Below are 26,607 nucleotides of genomic sequence, written 5' to 3'. Positions count from 1 at the left end.
GAACGAAATGCTTGCTCTAGTCTCCTACGCATTAGGTGGCGGTACTTTTGTTAACATGGACAGAATGAATTCATGTGGATAAAATCCACTCCGTCCATCAGGTTATCCACCATGTTTTTAGATATTTTTCAAAAAAAAAAAAGAATAAACACTATATGTGGGCCACACCATGGGAAACAGTCAGAGATGGAACTCCCACCATCAAAATTGTTTAAACTGTGAATAGCATCCACGGTCATGTGTATATTTCATCAAATCCATTAATCTGATGTAGAATACTAGGATGAATGAAATACCCGAAAATCAGGACATTAGAAGAGTCATATGGGCCCCAGTCTGTGAATTAACAGTTAGTAACGATTTTACACTTTTGCATACGGTGTGGGCGATCCAAGTATTAAATTTATTTTAATTTCATAACAAAATATGAAAAATGTGATGGCCCACCTGATGGACAGATCAGATCTGATGAAATATTATCCATTGAAGTGATCATTTAGCGCATGTAAAACCTTCCACGTGCCTCCGCGAATTGGAGTCGCACCCAAATCTCTTTTGAAGCTCAGAGCGAGTGAAAGGACAGGATCGTCCGTCCCAACTGCAGTTATGTACAGATGTATTCGGGGCGGGGATAGACAATATAGCTGGCGGATGCGAATCTGCGCTGGGGGGGTAGAGAATGCCGACTGCAGCGGTGGCGAGGATGGCATTGAGGTGCAGCGTTTCGACGGTCGGAGATGAAGGATGGTTCCCTTCGTTCCTTCCCAAGGAAGTGGAACGAATCAGAGACCCATCTGCCCGTAGGATGGCCAGACGGATCGAGAGGCTGCCCGTACAGGTGCACCATTCCCTCTCTCTCTCTCTCTCTCTCTCTCTCTCTATGTAGTGTAGAAATGTTGTATCGGTTTATAAAAAATAGGGGTGTAAATATCAACTTCTTTTTATACGAGTCATTATACCATGCTCGGGTGGAATGCTTGTACGGCGCAGTTCATGTTCGAGTTCAAAAGGTTGATGTTGTGGGACCCACATGTATCGTGTGAGGAAGAATCCTAGCCCTTCACTAGGTGGCCGATCAAGTAGACAAGTAGGTGAGAAGATGTAGCAACGTGGCGAATTATAGGTGCATGGACCATCTGAAGTGAGGCCCATCAAATCAACGGTTTGGATTAGTGATCCTTGGGGCTTGCTTGCACAAACTGGAGAACCGTGCATACTCAAAACCGTACACTCTCGGCCGTGGGATTTTTCTTTCGAGTTATCCCGATACTCAGGCTGCGTACGGCGCTTGATACGCAGGCAACTCAGAACTTCTGCACGTGGCATTTATCAAGTCACATGAAACCGGACGCGGATTGCGTCCTACCCTCGTCCGGACGGTAATCCGTCCGGGCAGGGCTCTGTGGGGCCCACCGTGATGTAAGTGTTTTATCCACGCCGTTCATCGCTTTGCTCAGATCATTTTAGGGTATGACCCAAACAGTGAAGCAGGTACACAGCTCCAGTGGACCACACTAAAGGAAGCTGCAGTGATAATGATACCCACCGTTGAAACCTTTCTAAGGGCCACCGTGATGTTTTTTTACCATACAAACCGTTCATAAGGTCATGTAGACGTGGATTAAGCGATATATATATATATATATATATATATATATATATATATATATATATATATATATATATATATATATCAGCTTGATACGAAACTTCTCCAGCACCCAAGAAGTTTTTAATGGTGGACGTTCAATCCCCACTTTGTGTTCCACTTAAGGCCTGTACCTGCCTTATTCATACCAGAAAAACGATGAACGGCGTGGATAAAACACTTACATCACGGTGGGCCCCACAGAGGGGTAGGACGCAATCCACGTTAGATTCGTGAAAATAGGACCGTTAGATCATTTTCATTTTTAACCGTACAGTAAATGCCCACCAATCCGATAGTCAGATTATCAAATTACTCTGGGTTTTGGTTCGTGATACATCTAAACTGAGGGTGATAATTTGGACGGTTTATGTGACACTTGTATTCCACGTATGCCATTTTTAAGTGCATGCGTATCATCGATCACACTCTGCCAGAGTATCAAAGTATTTCTCTTTAAATCGCTGCACGCTTGTCAACTTTGCACGCGTGTGGAACTAGGGATAGGAATATTCCGGTTCCGGTCCCGACCCGTTTGCTTAAGTGGGACCCGAGAATGACCCGTTTCCGGATGCACTCAGCCTAAACCCTGTTTTTTAAGGACGCGGATTGCGTCCGACCCCTCTAGCCCCGAACGGGCAGTTCTGTGGGCGGGCCCACCGTGATTTATCCGTTTATCCATGCCGTTCATCCCTTTTTCCAGATCATTTTAAGGCATGAATATACAAATAAGGCAGATCCAACGCTCATGTGGACCACACCACAGATTACTCTTGCATTTGATGCAACTTTCGCTTTGGGCATTTAATGCAACTAAGCTTATTATTTGGTGTGGCCCACTTGAGCATTGGATCTACCTCATTTTTATGTTGATGCCTTAAAATGATATGAGAAAAGGAATGGACGGCAGGGATGAACATATACATCACGGTGGGTCCGCCCACAGAACTGCCAGTTCGGGGCTAGAGACGGGCGGGATAGGGCGCATTCTGCGTCCGATTTTTAAGGGAAGCGGATTGCGTCTTACCCTGCGCCAACGATAATCTGTCCGAGTAGGGGTCTGTGGGGCCCACCGTAATGTAACGGTTTTATCCACGACGTTCATCACTTTTCTCAGATCATTTTACGACGTGATCCCAAAAATAAGGCAGGTCCACAACTCCAGTGGACCACACCAAAAGAATCAGTTTTGATAATGACACCCGCCATTGAAACCTTTCTAGTGGTCACTATGATGTTTTTTAACCATCCAACCTATTCATAAGGTCATGTAGACCTAGATGAAGTGAAAACACAAATATCAGCTTGATCCGAAACTTATGCAGCTCCTAAGAAGTTTTTAATGGTGAGCGTTCAATCCCTACTTTGTGGTACACTTAAGCCTTGGTTCAGCCTCAATTTTTTAAGTTCACATCCTAAAATGATTTGTAAATATGGATGGACGGCATGGATAAAACCCTTGCATCACGGTGGGCCCCACAGAGCCCTGCCCGGACGGATTATCTTTTGGGCGCCTAAAGGCTCTTTTAAGAGCTCTCGCTTCCGATTTGGGTGTTTGGTGCAAGGGTTTAGCTGGTATTAAGTGGGATGGAATTGCTTTTTTCTAATAAATGCACTTGTAGGTGGATTGTCTCCTAATGCCATGGGAGTTGGCCTATTCACTTTGGTGTTTGGGTCGTCCACGAGGTATGGCTTAAATACTTATTTTGATTCCATATAGTGTTTGGTTGTATGTGGAAAACAGCTTCCAATCTTGAAAACCATGTTTGGAAACCCATGTTGGGGAGCAAGGTGGAGCCCACCTTGATGTTTGTGAGAAATCCACCCTATCCACCTGTGTTGCAAGATCAATCTAGGACATGCCACCAAAAGTCAGGCAGATCCAAAACTCTTGTGGGTTATACGAGATGAAACAATGGAGAAAGAAATTCCTACCTTGAAACCTTCTTGAGCTCCACTTGATGTTTATATGCCATCCCAACCGTTTATAAGGTCATTCAGATGAACTGACAACACGAAAAACCTTAGCTTGATACAAAACTTTTGTGGCCTTATGAATGTTTTGGTGATCACTCAATCTCTTGTGTGGCCTACTTGAGTTTTGGATCCACCTCATTTTTGGTCGCATGCCCTAAAATGATCTCACAAAATGGATGGATGAGGTGGATTCCTCACAAACATCAAGGTGGGCCCCACCTCCCTTTCCCAACGCAAGAACTTCCTGCGTAAAAGCTTTAGCAGGAAATTTGAAGGATTCTGAAATCCTTGCTTGCAGCGGAAGTGATTGTGGAAAGCTCGTTCTGTATCTGTTACGATACGACCGTAAAAGCTGATACGTATAGGTAACGATCATGACCGCTACGCGATACGGGGGTGAAACAGGGCAGTTGGTATTTTTGAGTTGTATCGGCCATTACGGGGGGCATTATTGTAAATAGAGAGGAGCTGAAAGCTTTTGTGTATTTGGGACAACCCAAAGGGGTTGAATATATAGAGATTACAGCATCTATACAAGGAAAATAATAAAATCAGAATCATCTACCTATGAAAATGAACTATACAAGGTATGCTAGCTATACAAGGTATATGCGAGTCTGTTTAACATCCCCCCTCAAACTAATGCGGGTCATCGACAAGTAATAGTTTGCCAACTAGAAACGAGGGACGTGCAGAAGTGAGGGACTTGGTGAGAATGTCTGCAATCTAATCATAGGATGCAACATGTGGAAGAGAAATGAGCCCAGACTGAAATTTCTCGTGGATAAAGTGACAGTCAATTTCAATATGCTTCGTCTGTTCATGAAAGACCGGATTAGAGGCAATCTGAATGACACTTAGATTATCAACATGGAGTGGAGTAGGATTCTGCAGAGGAATGCCCAAGTCGGAAAGAAGTCCACGTAACTAGACAAGCTCACTACACACAGCGGACATCGCCCGATACTCGGCTTTTGTGCTTGATTTGAAAACAGTGGCCTGCTTCTTACACTTCCAAGAGATGAGAGAAGTGCCGAGAAAAACACAGTAGCCAGTGGTAGATCTTCGTGTGAGAGCGTAACCGGCCCAATCAGCATCCAAATAAGCACGAATGTCCAGAGTCGTCGTAGAGGAGAAGAACAGTGACCGATCTAGAGTTCCACGTAGGTACCTTAGGATGCGCAACATCGCAGTCATATGAAGAGTCCGAGGAGTAGAAACAAACTGACTGACGACTTAGACAGCGTAGGCAATATCAGGGCGAGTCAAAGTTAAGTAAACTAGACTCCCAACCAAACGACGGTATAAGGCGGGCTATGCAAGTAGATCACCATCGTCACGGCCATATCGAACGTTAAGTTCTAAGGGAGTCTGAACTGTCTTCTGATCCGTCAATGATGCCAAGGCGAGAAGATCCTTGGTATATTTACGCTGGCTGACCAGGATCCCACGTTTAGAACGTGAAATTTCAAGCCCAAGAAAGTATGTGAGATGGCCAAGGTCTTTCATCTTGAAGGAGGATTGCAGAACTTCCTTTAAAGCCGAGATGCCAGTAGCATCGCTACCAGTCAGAAGTAGGTCATCAACATAGACGAGAACAATGAAAATTCCACGAGCAGTGGTGCGCAAAAATAAGGACGGGTCATGACTACTTTGAGTAAAGCCAGCACCGGTAACAAGATCGTGAAAGCGTTGGAACCATGCCCGAGGTGCCTGTTTGAGGCCATACAGGGCTTTCTTTAGGCGACGTACCTTATTGTCAGGAATTAAAGACCCAGAAGGAGGTTTCAAATATACTGTTTCTTGGAGGTCTCCATGAAGAAAAGTATTTTTCACATCCATCTGAGCAAGTGGCCTAGAGCGAACGAAAGATATTGCCAGAAGAGTACGAACAGTTTTCATCTTGGCCACGGGAGTGAATGTCTCATCATAATTAATTCCGTATTCCTGTTTATATCCCTGAGCGACAAGTCGAGCCTTGTATCGATCCAATGATCCATCAGACTTGAGCTTGACAGAATAATCCATTTGCTACCAATTAGCTGTTGGTCAGCGGGTCGAGTGACAATGTCCCACGTATGATTATCATCCAATGCCACAAGTTCTTCTACCATAGCCTTCTTCCAACAATCATGAGTGGCTGCCTGAGAGTATGAAGTAGGAATAGAAACAGTATCTAGAGTAGCATTCATGGCAGATATAGAGCATATCAGGCGCTCGATGTACACGATCGGAACGACGTATCGAGGTAGGTTCAGGATCTGCAACAGGTACAGTAGGTTCGGGTTGAGTAATAGGTGGTGGAGCTGTACGTGATCGACGCGAGTAAACCTACAACGGACGAGGGAGAGTACTCGAGGCAAAAGGAATATCAGGAAAGGTGGTTAGACTAGGAGATTTTGGGGCGTGCGGAGGAGGAAGAGAGGAATGAAAGGCAATATGTTCAAGAAAAACAACATATCGTGAAACTCGAACATGACGAGAAACCGATCATAACATCGAAAACCCTTCTGAGTTTATCCAAATCTTAAGTACATACATTTGATCTATTTGGGAGATAGTTTGTTACGCTCACGTGAAGCCAGGTGAACATAACAAATACAACCAAAAACACGAAATGTGGAATATGCAGGAGGGAAGCCGTGGAGAACAAAGTATGGAGATTTACTATTCAAAACGTTGGTTGGCATTCGGTTAATCAAGTAGACTGAATGTAACATTGCTTCCGCCCAAAAAGAATGAGGAACACTCATAGCTGTCATCAGGGTGTTGGCAGTTTCAACAATATGACGATTTTTTCGTTCAGCCACCCCATTCTGTTGTGGAGTATCAGAACAGGTGGTCTGATGAATAATCCCATGACCCTTAAGAAATGTACGAAAATCAGTTGAGAGATATTCCCCCCCTGAGTCAGAGCGGAGAGTTTGAACTGGAACCCAAAATTGAGTCTCCACCATAGAGTGAAATATCTTGAATTTTTCAAAAACCTAGGACTTCGAGTGCAGAAAGTAAATCCAGGTGTGACGTGTGAAATCATCAATGAATATAACATAGTAACGTAACCCAGAAAGTGACATAATTGGTGAAGGACCCTAGACATCTATATGCACAAGTTCAAACATAGAAGATGATTTTGTAATACTTAGAGGAAAATGAACACATTTACTTTTTGAAAGACAACAAGATGAATAAGAATAATCCAAATCTTTTTTATTAAGAGAAACGTTCCCTAACATGCTAGAAGAAAATAACTAAATTAACCGATCGGAATGTGGATGACCTAGGCGAAAGTGCTACAGTTTTCACAATTTATTTGCTGAATGAATATCTGATGAAGATGGAGAAAAGAAACAACGAGCCGGAGTGACAGATGGATCAAAGTCTAGCACGTACAGACGACCATGCCGCCTACCCATCCCAAGTACCTTCCCCGTCGCCAGATCCTGCACAAAACAACAGTTGGGAAGAAATATGACTAAGCAGTTATTGGATATGAGTTGACCAACTGAAATTAAATTGGAGGAGAGGTTAGGGACATGAAACACATCACGATGGGTGAACTGGCGATGAGCAGAAGGAGAGAAAGTCAATGATCCAACGGACTGAATAGGTAGTCTAGTGCCATCTGCAGTAGAAATAGCCTAATTGCCGGTGTAGGGACGAATGTCACGAAGATGGGATACAACACCAGTCATATGATTAGAAGCACCCGAATCGAAGAACCATGGAGAAGATGGGGATATACCTGACATACCGTCCGCAAAAAGGGCCTGAACGATTTGTTGGAGCATTACAGGAGTCAAAAGTGATGAAAGACCTTCAGCAGAAGATGCAGAATCACTAACAGACGGTTCGGAAGAAATAGTGGCAGTAGTAGCAGAAAGAGCACGACCACGGCCACGACCACGACCACCACGTCCACGATCGAAAGAAGATGCATGGGCACGTGTACGGCAGTCCTGAATACTATGACCAGTCCGTCGACAATAAGTGCACCATTCTTTGCATTGAGCAACAACATGACCCACCTTGTTGCAGCCGCGACAAGTTAGAGGAGTGGAACCACGTGTTGGTGTAATGGTGGACATAGCAAGCACTATATCAGAGGATCCCGGAGTTGAGGAAGGAAGAGAGAGAACTTTCAATCGTTGTTCCTCAGCCAATAGATCATTAATAACCGAATTCAATAAAGGAGTAGGGCTGCAGTTCAAGAGAGCAGCTCGACAATGCTCGAATTCCGGATGCAGCTTCATAAGAAATTGGCGAACTTGCGCACTCTCATGCATAGTTTGGAAAATCTTAAAATCATGAGGAAATGTTGGATCCATCATAGCCATCTCAGTCCAAATTGTGACAATTTTAGAGTAAAATGATTGAATACTGTCGTCACCTTGAGTAAGGTTAACGAGATCCTGGTCCAGACGGTATAACCGGGCCGTATTACTCTGTTGATAAATTGTCTGAAGATGCTCCCACATTGCCTTAGCCGTGCGATGAGGTGTGAGGCCAACAGCAATGGACCGATCGACCGAATCGAGAATGCAGGTAATAATCTGTCCATTGCTCATTTCCCAATCAGCCAATTTGTCGGCATCTGTGGAAGTGAGGATAGTAACAGATCCATCAATTAGTCCCCACAAACCACGACCCTTGAGGAAGTTCTGAAAATGGATGGCCCATAGCGAATAGTTGGTACTATCAAAACTACAACATGAGGCCTCTGTACGTGATGAGTTCTTGTCCATTGATCGGAAGTAATGTAAAGCACGCAAAGAGTTGCAGCAGAAGAAGGTTTTAGATGTACCGTACAGCAGGAGATACCCAAGGGGTTGCAGTATCTGGATCTAGCGGAATAGCAACAGCAACAGGGGCTGCTGGATCTGAAAAATAGAGATCTGGAAAAGCTAGATCTGGATCTGGCGGAACAGCAACAACAATAGGGGTTGCTGGATCTGGAAAATTGAGATCTGGAAAAGCTAGATCTGGATCTAGCGGAACAGCAACAACAACAAGGGTTGGTGGATTTGAAAAATCGAGATTTGGAAAAGCTAGATCTGGATCTGGCGGAATAGCAACAGTAACAGTGGATCTGGATTTGGAAAATGTAGATCAGCAACAGGGGCTCTAGATCTGGAAAATCGAGATCTGGCGCTAGATTGGGAAAAACGATATCTGGAACAGCAACAGGGGTGGCTGGATGGGAGCAACAGCAACAGGGGTTGCTGGAACTCGAAAAAATCAAGCAATAGGGGTGGCTGGACGACGCAGGAGCGTTGTAGGGTGGTCGGACGACGTAGTGATGGTCGGACGACACAGCAGGGGTGGTCGGACGACGCAGGGGCGGTCGGACGAGCAGGATGGTGACTGGACGTAGCAGGGATGGTCGGATCTGACAGGTAGTGCCGGATTTGGATCAGTGAAGATCTGATACCATGTAAACAAAGAGGAGCTGAAAGCTTTTGTGTATTTGAGACAACCCAAATGGGTTAAATATATAGAGATTACAACATCTATACAAGGAAAATAATAAAATCAGAATCATCTACCTATGGAAACGAATTATACAAGGTATGCTAGCTATACAAGGTATATGTGAGTCTGTCTAACAGTTACGGGGCATAAAGATTGTTACTTCTATAACGGTTGAAAAACAACCACTTCTTTTTTCTATGTAAATCCATTTTCTTCATCTTTTTTTCACTTTTCTCATTCCAAAAAACTTTCCTACATCATTCTACAACATATTTTGACCACTTGTACTATAGTTTTTAGGATTAAAATAGTAGCTTGAAGAGATTTGGGCGAATAAAAGTTCCGAAGGCTGTTAAAAAAAAAAAGAAAAAAGTGTCATATATGCCTTTTTTTTTTCCAATTTCTAATTCCAATGCTTGATTATGATGTGTAAACATTAGAGACACATAGCCATGTTCATAAATTGACCAGATAACCCAATACAACACTTTAACCAAAGAGTGGACCGTTACACTACCATAAACATGTAAAAAAAACAAAAAAGAAAAAAAAAAAAAAGAAAAAAAAAAGAAAAAGAAAAAAAAGAATACAGATTTGGAAAATTTACATGATTTTAGATTTTCTAGATATTTTTCTAGAATTTTTTGGGAAAATTTTTTTTGAACCGTTATGGGGATTGTAACAGTCGTTACGCTGCCGTATCAGCCGTTACGATAGATACTCGTATGGGTAATCATAGTGACCATTACGGCCATCGTTACCGATGCGGAATTCCTTACTCCTAACTCCATTTGTACTAGCGCAGGACCCTATGTTGGAAACCCTAGCTTTGATATGACGAACCAAACAAGGGATGGTTTTTCTTACAAGGGATTGAAGTTCCATCCCACTTAATACCAGCTAATCCCTTGCGCCAAGCAAATGGACAGACTAAGACATTGGAGGGCTGGAGTTCATATTCCAGGTGGGGTGCACAACGTGGAAAATGCATTTCCCTAAATCTAGACCATTCCACTCATGAGGTGGACGCATCCGTTGGTATAATTCTTTATGGCTGTCCATCAAGCGTGCCCCACTTGATTCGTTGATAGCCTGATTGATGGGCCAAGGAAATTTCATGGTCGGTTCCATATATTGATAGGTCGGATCTCCTCGTGCATACTGGGTTGGCATGTGTTCTGGTATTCACCTATCCCTCTCTCTGTTGCACACGTGTCGATGTTGTACTTGGACAATGAAGTGGACCAAAAAATTTGACCAGCTGGGCATGGGGATGTAAAAAAGGGATCCTATCAACTTGTTCCATCCTAGGATAATAAGCTTATGAGCTTGGTCTTACTTCACCATCGAGAAACAAAAGGGGACTTCCATCTCCTGCTTCTCCTACCCCTCTCCCTCTATTCGTCCTATAGCTTCCCCCTATGGTCCTTTAGATTGTCCTTGGTAATTCTTTCACTAGCACTACTTTGAATGCTGCTACGAGAATAGGTCGGATTTCTCAACCAAGGCCATCGGATCACCCATACATGCACACTTGAACATGGACTGTTCAGTTTTTTCCCAGCTATCTAGATGTGGTCCAATAGTAGGTGTGACCCACCTGATGAGTGGACCAACATGGATTTTTGGTCAACATGCGTTCACAGTGTGCCTTGATTGATGGACAGTCCAGATCTCTCACACGTGTACCATTTTAGCACATGCTTTGCGAACCACTGGCCATGTCATGTGTGCCATGTTAGCACGTGCCTTGTCAATCTGCTTGCCATATGGGTGCAACTCGGGCAGGTTGGGCTCAGGTTAATGGGTTGAGTTGGATTTAGGGTTAACCCAAGCCCAACTTGACCTCAAGAGGACCCAACCCACAACCTGACCTGACTTGTATTTCAACCCTAAGGTCCCTTAGGGCATGTTTGGTTTTCCAATTTCTTGTGTAATGTTAAGTAAATGAGCCATCATTATCATTACAATGTGTTTTTTTTTTTAAAAAAAAAACAAGAATTATGGCTCATTTTCAAGGTGTTTTAATAAACAAGAATTATGGCTCATAAATCAGGAGTCAAATGATCCTGTAAAGGAAATTGTGATCATTTCATTTTTACATTAGAAAACAATCATATTTACATTGTCATTTGGGAAAAAGAAACAATGGTAGCAAACTCATCGTTATAGTCAAATGTAGGGGATGTCACCATACAATTACAAGCATAAGTAATCATTACCCATTTCCAGCCATACCATTATATCTTGTGGGCCCACCCATTTGGGCGTTACAATTGTTCTATTATGTTAGGTAATTTTTTAATGTTTGGTTGGGGTGTGATTTATTCACTAACTCGTGTAAGTGGTTAGGTTCGGTTCCCCCTCGTTTATTGGTTGACAGGAGGGTGAGATATAGACCAAGCCACAATTCATTTTGCCTCCAATTTAATCTTCCATGAATTAAAAAAGCACATCAAGGTAGATTGTCACTTCATTCATGAAAAGATCTGTATCCGGTCTTCTTTTTACACCTTATGTTCAATCCAAGTATCAACTAGCCGAGTGAGGAGTCTCGAACACGAGACCTCCTGCTTTGATACCACTTTGACGTAGGACAACTAACCACTTGCTCTAAAAGCTCGAACTGATAAAGCATGGCGAATCAATCCCTTTATCTCAGAGCCCAGGCCCACATCCCATGGGTTAGGTCTTATGCCGAACCTCCCTCGTGGGCCCCACATCATATGGGTTCCGCCTCACACAGGCTGCCTACCTCGAGTGTGCCCCTGCGTCGCATAGGCCACCCCACTTGAGCCCGGTATGAAAATGCCCCTGCATTAGGGAGGCTATTCTAGTCTTAAACACCATTTTCCCACAATCCCATTCTCTAAGAGGATAGGATGGAGGTTAGTCATGGGTCAATGATGGTATCCCTGAAGAGGATAGGATGGAGAAGACTAAGGACACATAAATAATCTCCACCGATTAGGGAGGAAGTGGGAAATTCTTCCCTTTCAAGTAGAGGAAGAAGAGTCACTGGACTTGGAGACAAAGGAGAAATAAGTTAAATAAACTTGTAGCTCCCTTGATGAAAGAATACAGTAGCCATCAACATATGGAAAATGAGTCTTCAAACACAACACGATGTGATATAAACACTACACCAGTTTGTGGATGAAGATATTGATAACCTTTGTGATACTCTCTTAGGGCCTATTTGGAACGTGGGATTAGGTGGTATGGAATTGCATTTGGTCCAGCGTAGATTCCATCTAGCATTTGGAAACAATGGGAAGGATTGGATTAATCCAGGTATCATATCATCCAGTCCCGACAGGAAATACAGTGGGATTTTTGGTGGATTTAGAAATCCACTACATCTGTGGGCCCAACGTTGATGCACGTGTTCTATCCACTCCATCCATCCATATGTGTGCTTTACACATGACAATCGAGTTGCATATGCATAAAGGTAACTGACTTCAATTGTGAAATCTAGTCCATTGATTACAATTCCATGGTCCACCAGATGAAGGTTTCCCTTAATACGGTGTATTTCCCGAAGGAAGAATTTGATCCCAAATGTGGGATTGGACAATCAAATTACCATGGTATTTCCAAACATGTAATCATTGTGTAATAATGGCATTAATTCCACCTAATGCAATTTAATACCATTTAATCCCACATTGAGGAATGTGGTTCTTACGAAAGATGTGAGATTAGGAAAGGAGAGGCATCCAATGATCCTAATACAAGAATAATCATGAAGTCAATGAAAAAGAACACCAAGATGATTGATTACAATTATTAAGAATATGAGTAGGAATGTGATAATTGAGGAAAGTTGCAGTAAAGGAGGTTTCAACCCAAAGGAAAGAGGCGTTTTACATTGAAAAGAGGAGGGTCAACCACATCTATGTGATATTTCAATGTTTGCATTTTTAGTTTGGGGTGCACTCCAGTGGTACCAGGTAGATGAGGGGCCCACGTGATATATGCAGCACATTCAACCCGTCCATCCGATGCTTGACCTTACTTTATCCCAAGTCTAGAAAATCAGATTGACCCAAAAGTCAGGTGGACTACAGCACAAGGAACAAGTTGGGATGGAACACCCACCTTAATTTATAATGGCGCCTAGCCGAGTTGCAAACCAGCCTGATTCCTGGTTTGACCCTTCATTCATGCCAGATGAAGGGTCTGAATGGCTTGGATTCCATATAAACAACATGGTGGGCCATCCAAGTAAATCAAGGGTGGGAGACCCCTCTCAACTGGTTCCTTGTGGTGTGGCCCATCTGATTCTGGATCAGCCTGAGTTTTGGGCTCTGGACGTAACATGCACTGATGCATCCGATTGACAGGTTGGATGTCCTTCATACATCACGTGGCCTCACATATGCCCAGTATATGTATACCACTGTAGTTTACAGTGGTACCATTACCACAAGAGGGCACCCTTTTGAATATAGCCCACACATCTCTGACAATCCATCTTGAGTAGTTCCTCTTTAATTTCCCTCATGTTTTCTATAAATGAGAACAGCAGTTTATATATTTTAGTTACTATAATTCTATAACTAACATTTTAGTCTTTTACATGACATGAGCAGCATAGTAGCCTTTGTCTTGCCATGCCATATCATTCTTGCATCCATTTTAAAATTAAAATCTTGACCATAGAGCTTGCGAAGACATGTGCCAGATGCGGCATGGTGTTCAGCATCTATGTTGTTCATCAGGTCAGCCCTACTGATGGGCCACTGTAAATAAATGTGGCAGTCCAGTCATCTGGTGTGCTACACTTGTACCTTGAATGTGGACTGTTGGCCATTTTCATACATGTGTTGCCCACCTGATGACTGAACTCCCTGATATTTGGATTGTGGAACAAACACCAAGGCACCCACCTGAAGCATGGGCTGGATGTGGCACACCGCACAAGCATGCCACACGACGAGTAGGATTAAGAATCCAACTCTTGTAAGAAGCCTTTTCATTTCTCCATATCATATAGCTTCAGAGAGAAAAGTAGAAAGAAGCATTCATATGGGATTAAAATTCCAACTATATTGTTGAACTTCGTATTCTTTCATCTCGCAATCGTTTAAAGAAATTATGTTTGGGCATTGCAGATTAGCTCTTCAGAGAGTTGCATTATGAGTACTTGTGTGAAGCCTCTGGTACAAAGCAAAAGGAAGCCACTTGTTCTCCTCCATGGTTTTGACAGGTCCCTGAGCACACTCTTTAATATATCTATTATCTTTTGTTCATTTGAATTTCTTCCCGCCCAAATAAAAAATCAATTTAAATATTATAAAAACTGTGACCTTAATTTGCCTAAGTGCTGATTCATGCCCATCCAACTTGTATCGACCCATGGGGCCTACATGCAAAGATGGTAGGATTATTCATGATTGAAAATGTCATTCTTCTGATTTTCAATCTTCTATGTGTAAACAAGGCAAAACAATGAAGGCTTTGAGGAAAATGATTCTCCTTTGCTTTTTTGTATTTGAGACAACCCTAAAGGGTTGAATTTATAGAGTTCTACAACAACTATACAAGGTAAAATGATAAATACAAAATCTCCTATTTATAGATTGTCTATCTATAGAATCGGTTATACAAGGCAAGGCATGTGGCCTGTCTAACACCGCCCCTCAAATTAATGCGGGTCATCGACAAGTAATAATTTGCTAACTAAAAATGAGTGGTGTGCAAAAGTGAGGGACTTCGTGAGAATGTCGGCAATCTGATCATGGGAAGCAACATGTGGTAGCGAAATGAGCCGAGATTGAAACTTCTCGCGGATGAAGTGACAGTCAACTTCAATATGCTTTGTCCGTTCATGGAAAACCGGATTAGAGGCAATCTGAATGGCACTTAGATTATCTACATGGAGTGGAGTAGGATCTTGGAGATGAACGCCCAAGTCAGAAAGAAGTCCACGAACTAGATAATCTCACTACAAGCTGCTGACATTGCTCTATACTCGGCCTCCGTGCTTGATTTGGAAACAGTGGCCTGCTTCTTACACTTCCAAGAGATGAGAGAAGTGCCAAAAAAAACACAGTAGCCAGTGGTAGATCTGCGGGTGAGAGTACAACCGGCCCAGTCAGCATCTGAATAAGCACGAAGATCCAGAGAGGCCGTGGAGGAGAAGAATAAAGATTGATCCAGAGTTCCACGTATGTACCGTAAGATGCGCAATACTGCAGTCATATGAAGAGTTCGAGGAGCAGAAACAAATTGGCTAACAACTTGGACCGCGTAGGCAATATCAAGACGAGTCATTGTTAAGTAAACCAGACTCCCAACCAAACGGCGGTATAATGTGGGATCTGAAAGGAGTTCACCATCGTCATGGCCATATTGAACGTTAAATTCCAAGGGAGTCTAAACTGTCTTCTGATCCGTTAAGGAGGCCAAGGTGAGAAGATCCTTGGCATATTTATGCTGGCTGACCAGGATTCCACGTATAGAACGCGAAAATTCAAGTCCAAGAAAGTATGTTAGATGACTTAGGTCCTTCATCTTGAAGGATGACTTCAGAACGTCTTTTAATGCCGAGATGTCAGTATCATCGCTACCAGTTAGAAGTAGGTCATCAACATAAACGAGAACAATGACAATTCCATGCTCAGAGGTTCGTAAGAATAAAGATGGATCATGACCACTTTGAGTAAAGCCAGCTCCTATAACAACATCATGAAAACGTTGGAACCATGCCCGAGGGGCCTGTTTGAGACCGTATAGAGCTTTCTTCAGGCGATAGGCAGGGATTAAAGAACCAGGAGGAGGTTTCAAATATACTATTTCTTGGAGTTCTCCAAGAAGAAAAGCATTTTTTACGTCCATCTGAGTGAGAGGCCAAGAGTGAACTGATGAAACTGCCAGAAGAGTGTGGCCACAGGAGCGAATGTCTCATCATAATCAATTCTGTGTTCTTATTTGTATCCCTGAGTGACAAGCCGAGCTTTCTATCGATCCAACAATCTGTCAGACTTGAGCTTCACAGAATAAATCCATTTACTGCCAATTAATTGGTGGTCAGGAGGTCGAGTAACAATGTCCCACGTATGGTTATCATCCAATGCTACAAGTTCTTCTGCCATAGCCTTCTTCCAACAATCATGACTGGTTGCCTAATGATATGAAGTAGGAATAGATACAGTATCTAGGGTAGTATTCATGGTAGTCATAGAGTATATCAGGCGATCAGGCTGTCGATGTTCACGAGTGGAACGACGTACCAAGATAGGATCTGAATCGGTTACAGGTACAGTAGGGAGAGTAGTAGGTGATGGATCTGTACGTGGTCGTCGTGAATAAACCTGCAATGGATAAGAAGGTGGACTCGATGCAACTGGAATGTCAGGAAAAATAGTAAGACCAAGAGAGTCTGGTGTGGGCGAAGGAGGACCAGATGAATGGAAGGCAATATGCTCAAGAAAAACAACATGTCATGATACCCGTACACGATGAGAGACCGGGTCATAGAATTGAAAACCCTTCTGAGTTTCTCCAAATCCCAAATACATACATTTTACTGATTTTGGGGAAAGTTTGTTACGTTCATGTGATGCCAGATGAACATAACATACACAACCAAAAACACAAAATGTGGAATATGTAGGAAGAGAACCGGTGAGAACAAAGTAGGGAGATTTACTATTCAAAACTGTGGTTGGCAACCAATTAATCAAGTAGACTAGATGCATCATAGCTTCCGCCCAGAAGGAACAAGGAACACTCATAGCTGTCATTAAGGTATTGGCAGTTTCAACAATATGACGATTTTTGCGTTCAGCCACCCCATTATGTTGTGGAGTATCAGAACAGGTGGTCTGATGAGTAATCCCATGACCCTGAAGATATGTACAAAAATTGGTGGAGAGATACTCTCCCCCTGAGTTAGAGCGGAGAGTTTGAATTTTTACTCAAAATTGAGTGTCTACCATAAAATGAAATATTTTGAATTTTTCAAACACCTGTGACTTAGATTACAAAAAGTAAATCCAGGTGTAATGGGTGAAATCATTAATGAATATAACATAATATCGTAGTCCAGAGAAAGACATAATTGGTGAAGGACCCCAGACATCCGTATGCACTAGTTCAAACATAAATGATGATTTTGTAGTACTTAGAGGAAAGGGAATACACTTACTTTTTGAAAGGCAACAGGAAGAACAAGAAAAATCCAAATCACTTTTATTAAGATAAATATTCCCTAACATGCCAGAAGAAAAGAGCTGAATCAAACGATCAGAATGTGGATGACCCAGGCGAAAGTGCCAGAGTTTCCACATTTTATTTGCAGTAGCAGAAAGAGCACAACCACCATGTCCACGGCCGAATGAGGATGTGTAGGCATGTGAACGACAGTCCTGAATACCATGACCAGTCCTTCGACAATACATGCACCAATCTTTGCACTGAGTGACGATATGTCCTACTTTGTTACAGCCGCGACAAATCAAAGTAGTGGAACCACGGTTTGGTGCAGAGGTGGATACAGTTAGTGTCAGGTCAGATGGTCCTTGAGATGTCCCCTGAGAGAGGACTTGCAGTCGTTGTTCCTCGGCTAATAAATCATTAATAACCGAATTCATTGAAGGAGTGGGGCTACGGTTCAGAAAAGTAGCCCTGCAATGCTCAAATTCCGGATGCAGTTTCATAAGAAACTGTCTAACTTGCGCACTCTCGCGCATTGTGTGGAATATTTTAAAGTCATTTGGGAATTTTGGATCCATCATAGCCATCTCTATCCAAATTGTAACCATTATAGAGTAGAAAGTTTGAATACTTTTGTCACCCTGAGTAAGGTGAACCAGTTCTTGTTCCAGGCAGTATAACCGAGCCACATTACTCTGTTGATATATTGTCTGGAGATGATCCCACATAGCCTTAGCAGTGTGAGGTGGCGTGAGGCCAACAGCAATTGTTCGATCGACCGAATCAAAAATCCAGGTAATAATCCGTCCATTTTTCATTTCCCAATCAGTCATTTTGTCGGCATCGGTGGAAGTGGTGATAGTAACAGATCCATCAATTAATCCCCACAAACCACGACCCTTGAGAAAACTCTGAAAGTGGATGGCCCATAGATTGTAGTTGGTGCCATCGAAACTACATCGTAGGGCCTCTGTATGGGAGTCCTTTTCCATAGGTTGGAAGTGAGATAAACCACGCCAAGGAAGAAGTTACCTTGCAGCAGGAGAGCCGATTGTAGGGACAGAAACAGAACAGCAACAACACCAGAGGCAGGGATTGTGCGCAGTACAGAGGCAGGAGCGTGCGTAGAGGGTGATCGGATGAGGCAGGGACTTGTGCAGCAGGTCGTGCACAGTAGAGGGTGATCGGTGAGGCAGAGGACGTGATCGGACGGGTCAGCAGGGCGTGATCGGATGTGACAGGACGTGCGCGGACGTGATCGGACAGCAGGGCGTGATCGAACGGGCCTAGGAATAGTCAGACAGAGGTCGGACAGAGATTGAGGATGATCGGACGTGAAGCAGGGGCGTGCGCAGGGCCAGATGCAGGGCGGGACGTAGCAATAATAGGGCCGGACAGGGCTGTTGATGCAGCAAACAGTTGCTGGACGAGCTTCGTGAGGGCCGGATCTGACAGAGGAGGAGCCGGATCTGACAGACGGTGGTGCCGGTGATGAAGAAGATGCCGGATTAGGATTGGTATTGCTCTGATACCATGTAAACAAGGCAAAACAATGAAGGCTTTGAGGAAAATGATTCTCCTTTGCTTTTCTATATTTGAGACAACCCTGAAGGGTTGAATTTATAGAGTTCTACAACGACTATACAAGGTAAAATGATAAATACAAAATCTCCTATTTATACATTGTCTATCTATAGAATCGGCTATACAAGGCAAGGCATGTGGCCTGTCTAACACTGTGTGCTATTGTAGATAGGCCACGGTAAAATATTGTGCTGGAAGGATGGCCCTGACCATTGATTTGTAGAGTTGAATATTGTAGAGAGAGGGAGAGGGAGAGGGAGGGAGGGTATTCTTTTTTACTCATTTGTATTGCCTTTGATTGAATACAAATATGAACAGTAGATTTTTATTTTTTTTTAGTGATCTTCGCTCAATTACACATTTTAATGGTTTTGAGATGCATTTTCATCATGAGTTCTGGATGGTGGCCCATCCATCACAAGACCCTGAAGTTGGCCCATTTGGTCAACCACCATATTTAGAAGTGGGCCCCAATGGGGCGATGCATGCTAGTGGGCATGGGTCGCAACTTCAGGCAAAAGGAACTGAAAATATTATAATATGCTTACCTTATAGATATCATTTTATCTTTTTTCCTCAGCTCTTGTTTAGAATGGAGATACACATATCCGTTACTTGAGGATGCTGGATTGGAGACATGGGCTGTGGATATTCTTGGATGGGGCTTTTCTGATTTAGGTGTGTTTCTGTTGTACATGTTATTTTCTAAGATTCAAGTCAAGAATTATTATCATGTCTAGACGCATCCCAATGCATATGGCACTACAATACATCATCAAGTTATGGTCTAGTGATCTAGACTTTTGATTTAACGGGTACGACATGCATGAGGCATGTCCCAAAGTTTCCTCTAGATCGGAAGATTCTAACCATTTGATCACTGGAAAACAATAGACGGTCAAGAAAATAATACAGAAACTCCAAAAAATGGGCAAAGATTGGATGGCTAGGATCTCCCAATGTGGAAGATTTTTGAGGCACCCTCATCTGTGGTGGGGCTCATTAGATAAATGGTCTAAATCGCCTGTGTATGGCTCGGTGCATCAGGACACTATATACATACTCATGTATCAGGAGTCCGGAGTAAAGCGCGACCCCTATGTCAATGGAAAAATAATATGCATTGGATGGTTCGTAAGTAGTGCTTGCAGTTTTCCGAGAAGATCTTCGTCTGACTATTGTGGTTTTGTTTTCATGTGATAGAACGCCTCCCATCATGTGATGTCGCCTCCAAGCGCGAACACCTCTATCAGGTACTTGCTCTTTTCTAGCTTCATTGTGTTGCTGAAACCTCAAAGATATTCAATTATGTTCTGGTTGAGTCCCAAATGTGATTTACTTTGCCCAAAGCACTATAAGCATTACACCCTTTTCATTACTAATGCGGATGACTAATGAATGATGGATGAGGAAGAAGAAAAGAAAATGAGAAGAATGGATTTTATCAATACATCACTGATTTCATGAGTAATGTGGATAACTGAAACCTGATGGTCTGAGTGGATGTCGTCAACACATCATCACGGTGGGGCCCAGAGAGGTCGCATAAGATAATTTTCAACACAAACATGCTCTGTGATCCCAAGTTAAGAAATTCCAAAACACAATATGTATGGATCTCAATCTCTCCCTTCCTTTTATTATGTCATGTTTCTCTCTCTCATATTTCATATATCCTCTTAAAGATCCCTCAAGACATGAAACTCCTCTAATAGAAAACTAGCAATGACCTACTGACACATAAGAACTCCTTATACTTGGAAATTATTTATGAAAAATAACAAGCAAATCTCCCACCAATTGGATTCCTAACCAAATCCATCAAAAATTTTTACTAAATAAAGACTCCAGAGTCCATTAAAATCAAACTACAACCACACATAGGATTCATAGTTCCTTACAAATCTCTAAACCCATCTCCATGCGCGGGGTCTATTGAACAGGCCATAGTACCCATAAATTGGATTTTTGGGGCCCAAATCTTCATCACACTCTTAGCCATTGGGAGGAATTCGACCTTGTTGAACTTTTCGTCTTCTTAGGTAAAGGACAGGTTTCAATCATTCTCTATAGCTTAATCTCTTTGGTATGCTTCACTATTAGCCCTGACGTTTGATCCATTCCATTGATCGGTTTAAGATGTAACGTGCATTTCTTCTTGTCCCCCTCAATCATGCTGAATTTCCTTTTCCAGATATCAAGAGTTTCTTAGATAATCTTACAAGCCTTTCAAGTAATACATCATACATCCTTCGGAACCACATCATGTCAAACTTCATCGTGGTACTCGTCACTGATGTAATAAGAAATAAATTAATGTGTGCACCTTGATTTTGTTCCCATTTTGAAATCACTCCACTGGCTGATGTTGAAAAAGCATCTCGACATTTCTTCAATTTATCTGCTATCTTTGTTGACGCATAATTCTTGCAATTGTTGTTGTCAATCACCAACTTGCACACTCTCCCTTCACCATGCAAGTTGCCATTAAGGAACTGGTACCCTCTCAATCTTCTTCATTTGAAGATTTTTGGAGCCAACATAACATGTCATACAAGGAGATTTGGCATTCAATCTCCATGTACGGATTCCTCCGTAACCATCTCTCCATCACTACCTTCATTCGGCTTTCCCATTCACAATCTTTCGTATTCTCCACATATTGAACTGTCTTTGAATTTCCTTTCCCGACCCTCACGGAATGATGCGCAAATTTAAAAACTTGTTACACCTTATTTGATCTCTATTATGCCCAAAATGTGGCTTTTGATCCGCTTCCTTTTACTTTTCTCCGCCCCCTAGTGCAGGGATCAGTGGGTTTGGATTTGAAAGAGACTCATCCTGCTTTCCTTTCACAAACTTGCAAGAGAATTTCAAGCTACCATATCCTTCTCATCCACTTGATAAGCCCTTCTCATTGAAATCTTCCATTGGATCTTGTAATGCAACCTGCTACTGTACCTTTTTATCAATTGACCTTGTCACTTCGAATCATGAGGTGGCATAACTCCTTTGTATAGGCTTCAACAGTTAGATCTTTTTGTCAGAAGTTTGGAATTTCTGCTAGAGTTCTTGATCGTAATTTGAGGGCAAAATTTTTGTTGTATTGCCAGCTCTCCAACTTCTCCTTACTGATGCATTTGCAGTTCTAATGGAGTTGGGTCCACATGAGGGCACATCATCTTAACCTTCTTATTGTTGGCCATCTCCTTCCATTCAAAAAATTGCTCTAAATGAGCCAACAAATCTAGGAAGTTCTTCAATTGTAGATCTCTGTCAATTTGGGCATCTCAACTTTTACTCAGTTGTAACTATGATCATCCAATCGGTCACCTCTCCTACCACTGAGATGATCGAATAACTAGATTCCAATACGTTGCCACCATCCAGCATATGAGGAGACTCTCCTTGGTCTTGTGTAGGCAGTGTCACTCTATCCAATCTATTCAAGATCACTTGAGTAACTCCTCATCAATCTTCTCTTCGAACCACTTCCTCCAGGACATCCTTCTCATTACTCGCCATTGATCGTAAACAATCTCACAGATTAAATTGCTCTGCTACCAATTTGACATAGGATGGGTGAGAAAGAAGAAAATAATAGGAGAAGAATCGATTTTTGAACGAAATCACAATTCAAAAAGGTTTATTTCTTAGGGATTTCTCCCTTTGCAAGAGAATCATTTTCTCCAAAAACTCACCCTTCTTTCTTGTTCAAATCTGTGATTTCCATACAAAATCTGGTAAGACATATATACATAAACTCTATCATTCAAGTTAGGAAGAAATTTCCAAAATACCACGCATATGGACTGATTATTCTATTATTCTTTTGACCATTCCCGCTCACACATTAATTACTCAAAAATTGTAACAAAACTAGATAGTACAGAACCAGATTTTGCTAAGCCCACACTAGCCTTTCCACTCACACCTCTACATGCAGATGCAAATGGCAACCTAGATGTGTGTGGGACATCTGAGCATTGCATCAGTTGGGTCCCACTATATGGATGATCTGGCACATCATCAGCTGATCAACTGATCAGATGCACCACACATTAGTATTTTCAAACCATCCATTATTTTCATACATGCGTCCCCACCTAAGGAGCGATTGGATGATTTTCAGGGCTGAGCTAGGCAGGCCCTATCCAATGCATGGATCAAGTAATCCTACATGCGTGTAGAAGCACATATGGTCTATCAAAGGTCTAGTAACTATATGAGGAAATGGCTGTGGGTAGAAATAGAATCCATGGATATGGTTAACCAGCGTTTTATGTTCAATTCATTGCTAATTAGACTTTAAAAAGACTACAGTGCTCATTTGAATTTGACATGTTCTTGCACTGCCAGGTTCTGCCTTTTTTCTTTTTCGGTTTGTTTAGTGGTTTCTCAGTTCTCTGTTTCCACATACTTTAGATTATGCATCCTGGCTAGGAGATGGAAAACCACTAAAAGATGTTGTTTCCATACTTTCTTATGTTCCCGCTGGTTAAATGCCTCCATTTTGATTCTTGATTGTGAGGTTTGCTCGAAGACATCCTGTACATCCTGATGTATTGCAATATGATACATTGGGACTTTAGCCTCTGAATCTGGGTCTGCTTCTAATGATCCAAACCGTTTATGTGACAAGTCTCACTTTGTATGGTGGAAAGTCAATGAATAGAGCTCTTAATTGGATCATCTCAACCCCTTGAGAGATCTTTTGCTTTGAACATGGATGGTCCCCATAACCTTTGTATAACTGAAGGGTCTTTGTATAATTGATGGTTAAAATATTCAATGCGATAGTTTTTTTCAGGCATCCCCAATCCAAGTGGAGCCATGTCACACAAACGGTTTGGGTCCACTGAAACAAACCCAAATCCAATGGCTAAGCGTCCTGGCGTATCTTATTGCAATTCATCGGGATGCATTCGAGCAAATCTCTTGCACTGTTGATGTAAAGAACATAAAATTGCCTTTTAAATGTAGAAAACATGAAATATTTATTTCGTTTGGTACTGTTTCCATTTTCATTTTGGTGATCTTTTAGATACTAAATTAGTTTTTATCTCATATTGTAACTGTAGCTCTGGAAGTCCTACATCAAAAAGCCCATGGTACTAGTTGGACCAAGCCTAGGTTCTGCTGTTGCAATTGATTTTGCATTTAACTATTCGGAAGCTGTAAGTAATTTCATTTAATCGATGTCACGTGCATGCTGAATAGTTAAGGACACCAAATAATTTGCAGCTTTCAGTTTATTCTTTTTATACGGAAAGCCATGTTCTGAAGCTTTGAAAGCATCTCAAAGTGGCCTTTAAAATTTTCATCAACAACTGGTTTTTCCATAGGTCATGCTTTAAGAGATAATCTCCAAATCGTTCTTTCCTTTTCTTTTCTTTTTTCAACTTTATACAGGTTGAAAAGCTGGTATTGATTGATGCAAGTGTATATGCAGAAGGCACAGGAAACATGAAAACATTACCTAAAATAGTAGCCTATGCTGGGGTGAGATTCTTTATGCATATAATTTGAAGATTCTTAGTATTTTTTTTGCAAGTGTATACCCCCCCTTCTATATTTATCACCATTTTTGTAATGCAAATTCATATACCCTCGTTTTCAGCATTTGATATTCTCTTGGTATCTGGGATTGAATCTCCTGTCATATTGTTATCTTAATGATCACTTTGTCTTGCACCAGGTCTCATTATTGAAGAGCATTCCATTGAGGTTATATGCAAATTATTTAGCTGTTAATCACATATCATTTTCCACCAGACTCGATTGGACTAATGTAAGTGTCATCTTCATAGTGCTTTTTTCTTCTTCTTCTTCCAATTGGTGCTTTTCTCTCTCTTAGAACTTGTTCATAGAAACAAAAGTCTCTCTTATTAGGTTGTATAAACAAGGGATATGCACTTTTGAGTCACATCATCATCGTGGTCATCGCCTTGCCCCATCTATCTGGATTGGGCTTACGAATCCCATTTTACTAGACAAAAGTTTCATGATTGGAACATCCATCGGCATGATGGTGGACTGATGATGGTTTCTAGGAGGAGATGGAGATTATTTCTTCTAGCTGGACTTTGGGCTATTTGGGTGGAATGGAACAATATATGTTTCCGTGATATATGTACCTGCCCCAAGGGAGTATTTTCCAATGCCTTAGCCTTGGTAGTTGAGTGGGTTGGGGTGATCCCCCCGTAGTTTTTTTTTTTTTGGCGTTTTGCTTTCTTTTTTCTGTATTCTTTTGGCTTTTCCTTTTCTTAATAAAGTAGTCACCTTTCAAAAAAAAAAAAAAGAAGATTGGAACATCCATGATTGCTTGGAAGAAGTTCAACGATCGGTTCCCTACTTGACATAAACCCTCCTCTTTGTGTGGGTTTGGACTTCCTTTATTTTGTCTACTTTTCTTGTTCGGATTATTGGACATGATGTAGGTCACATTTATTACTGTAGTTGTCAGCCCCAAAACAACAAATCAATTCTTATTATTATACAATCCAACCCCTCTTGGATGCTCAACGATACAATCACCTCTGCAGCAGCATGAAGATCCTTCTCATTCTACCCCTCCTATTCCAAATGAATATAGCATCACCAGATGGTACAACAAATAGACAAGCCCAGGCCAGAGAATAAGGAAGTTCTAACCTCTATGAAACACGCTAAAAATGAAACTCTTAGTTCCAAATAAAAAGCTTCCTTTACGGTGTGTTTGGTTGCACCAAGTATCATGAAATTTCATGATTATACAGTCTAATTTGATGCAAAATTTCAAGATATTTCGTGAAATTTGGTGCAAACATTTATAATACCCATTTATATTCCTTTGGGGCTTTTATCTTGATGGCATCTTTCATGTTTCACATGAACTCTGGCATTGAACCCATCGATTGATGTACTGTTATCTATTATCTGTAGCCCTCTGTAAATGGGCTCCAGAATACCAACCACACCATGTTCACAGTCCTAGAAAGAGTTAGTCATGACTATCCTCTCAATTGCCTTTGCCAGAACACAGCTGCTTCGATTCTATTTCAAACACTTTTGAGAATAAAATAGGTTTTTGACTCCATGCTTGTATTTCATGGGGCTTTCTAAGGCGATGAAATTAGTGGCGAACTGTGTTACATCAGGCCGCACTATATTGCCATGACACCTCATACACATCTCGTATAATAGCCAGTGATGATTATAGATGAATTTTGTAATTTTTCGAGCATATCAATCATCACACTCTTAACTACAGCCTGTCCCCTATTGCCTCAAGCATCAAATCAATGCCATGGGTAGTGCATGCAGTCCGGTATAGATCATACTTCATCAACTCCTTCCCACCTTCATGAATGCATGCCCATTGTCTATGATGGACTGCACTATATTCTTCCTCCCCACCTCCTTCATCACATCCTTCATCAGCTTATATATGTATTTTGTGTTTTTAATTTCATTGGATGCATCAATGGACTTTAGAAATATGACCTTCCCTTTACAATAGACCATAACATTTATAATGAATAATTTCGTAGGGCCCGTCCATCCGTAACACATCAGTGCGACCTCATTATTCTCCGGTGACGGTCTCAACTTGTCGATGTAATGGTGCATCTCAACAACCTTATTATCTAGGTAAGGCCCCACAATCTCATGTGGTTTAGCCGTGTAGGTGGCACCACACCCTTGGCCTTACATTGCAATTTAATAATCATATTCTTGAAGTGCATGCTCATAGTTGGCATGCGGTCATACATGAAAAG

The 26,607-nt window shown here is 41.9% G+C and overlaps 1 protein-coding gene across 2 annotated transcripts in view; it reads left to right on the top strand.

Annotated features, from left to right (window-relative positions):
* Positions 1-508: 508 nt before the first annotated feature.
* Positions 509-26,607, top strand: part of LOC131219334 (alpha/beta hydrolase domain-containing protein VTE7) — a 47,915-nt gene continuing 21,816 nt past the window's right edge. Inside the window, exons 1-7 of one of the 2 annotated variants that reach the window (XM_058214415.1) lie at positions 509-838; positions 14,218-14,312; positions 19,428-19,525; positions 20,051-20,100; positions 23,929-24,024; positions 24,260-24,349; positions 24,546-24,638. In XM_058214415.1, the coding sequence (XP_058070398.1) occupies positions 680-838; positions 14,218-14,312; positions 19,428-19,525; positions 20,051-20,100; positions 23,929-24,024; positions 24,260-24,349; positions 24,546-24,638 (681 nt within the window). In that variant the 5' untranslated portion in view covers positions 509-679. The remainder of the gene's footprint in view (positions 839-14,217; positions 14,313-19,427; positions 19,526-20,050; positions 20,101-23,928; positions 24,025-24,259; positions 24,350-24,545; positions 24,639-26,607) is intronic. The other variant, XM_058214414.1, reaches the window with a different exon arrangement.

The sequence above is a fragment of the Magnolia sinica genome, chromosome 11 (genome assembly GCF_029962835.1).
Source record: "Magnolia sinica isolate HGM2019 chromosome 11, MsV1, whole genome shotgun sequence".
NCBI classification, from domain to species: domain Eukaryota; kingdom Viridiplantae; phylum Streptophyta; class Magnoliopsida; order Magnoliales; family Magnoliaceae; genus Magnolia; species Magnolia sinica.
Note: the sequence above shows the minus strand (reverse complement) of the source record. Positions and strands in the feature narration are given on the sequence as shown.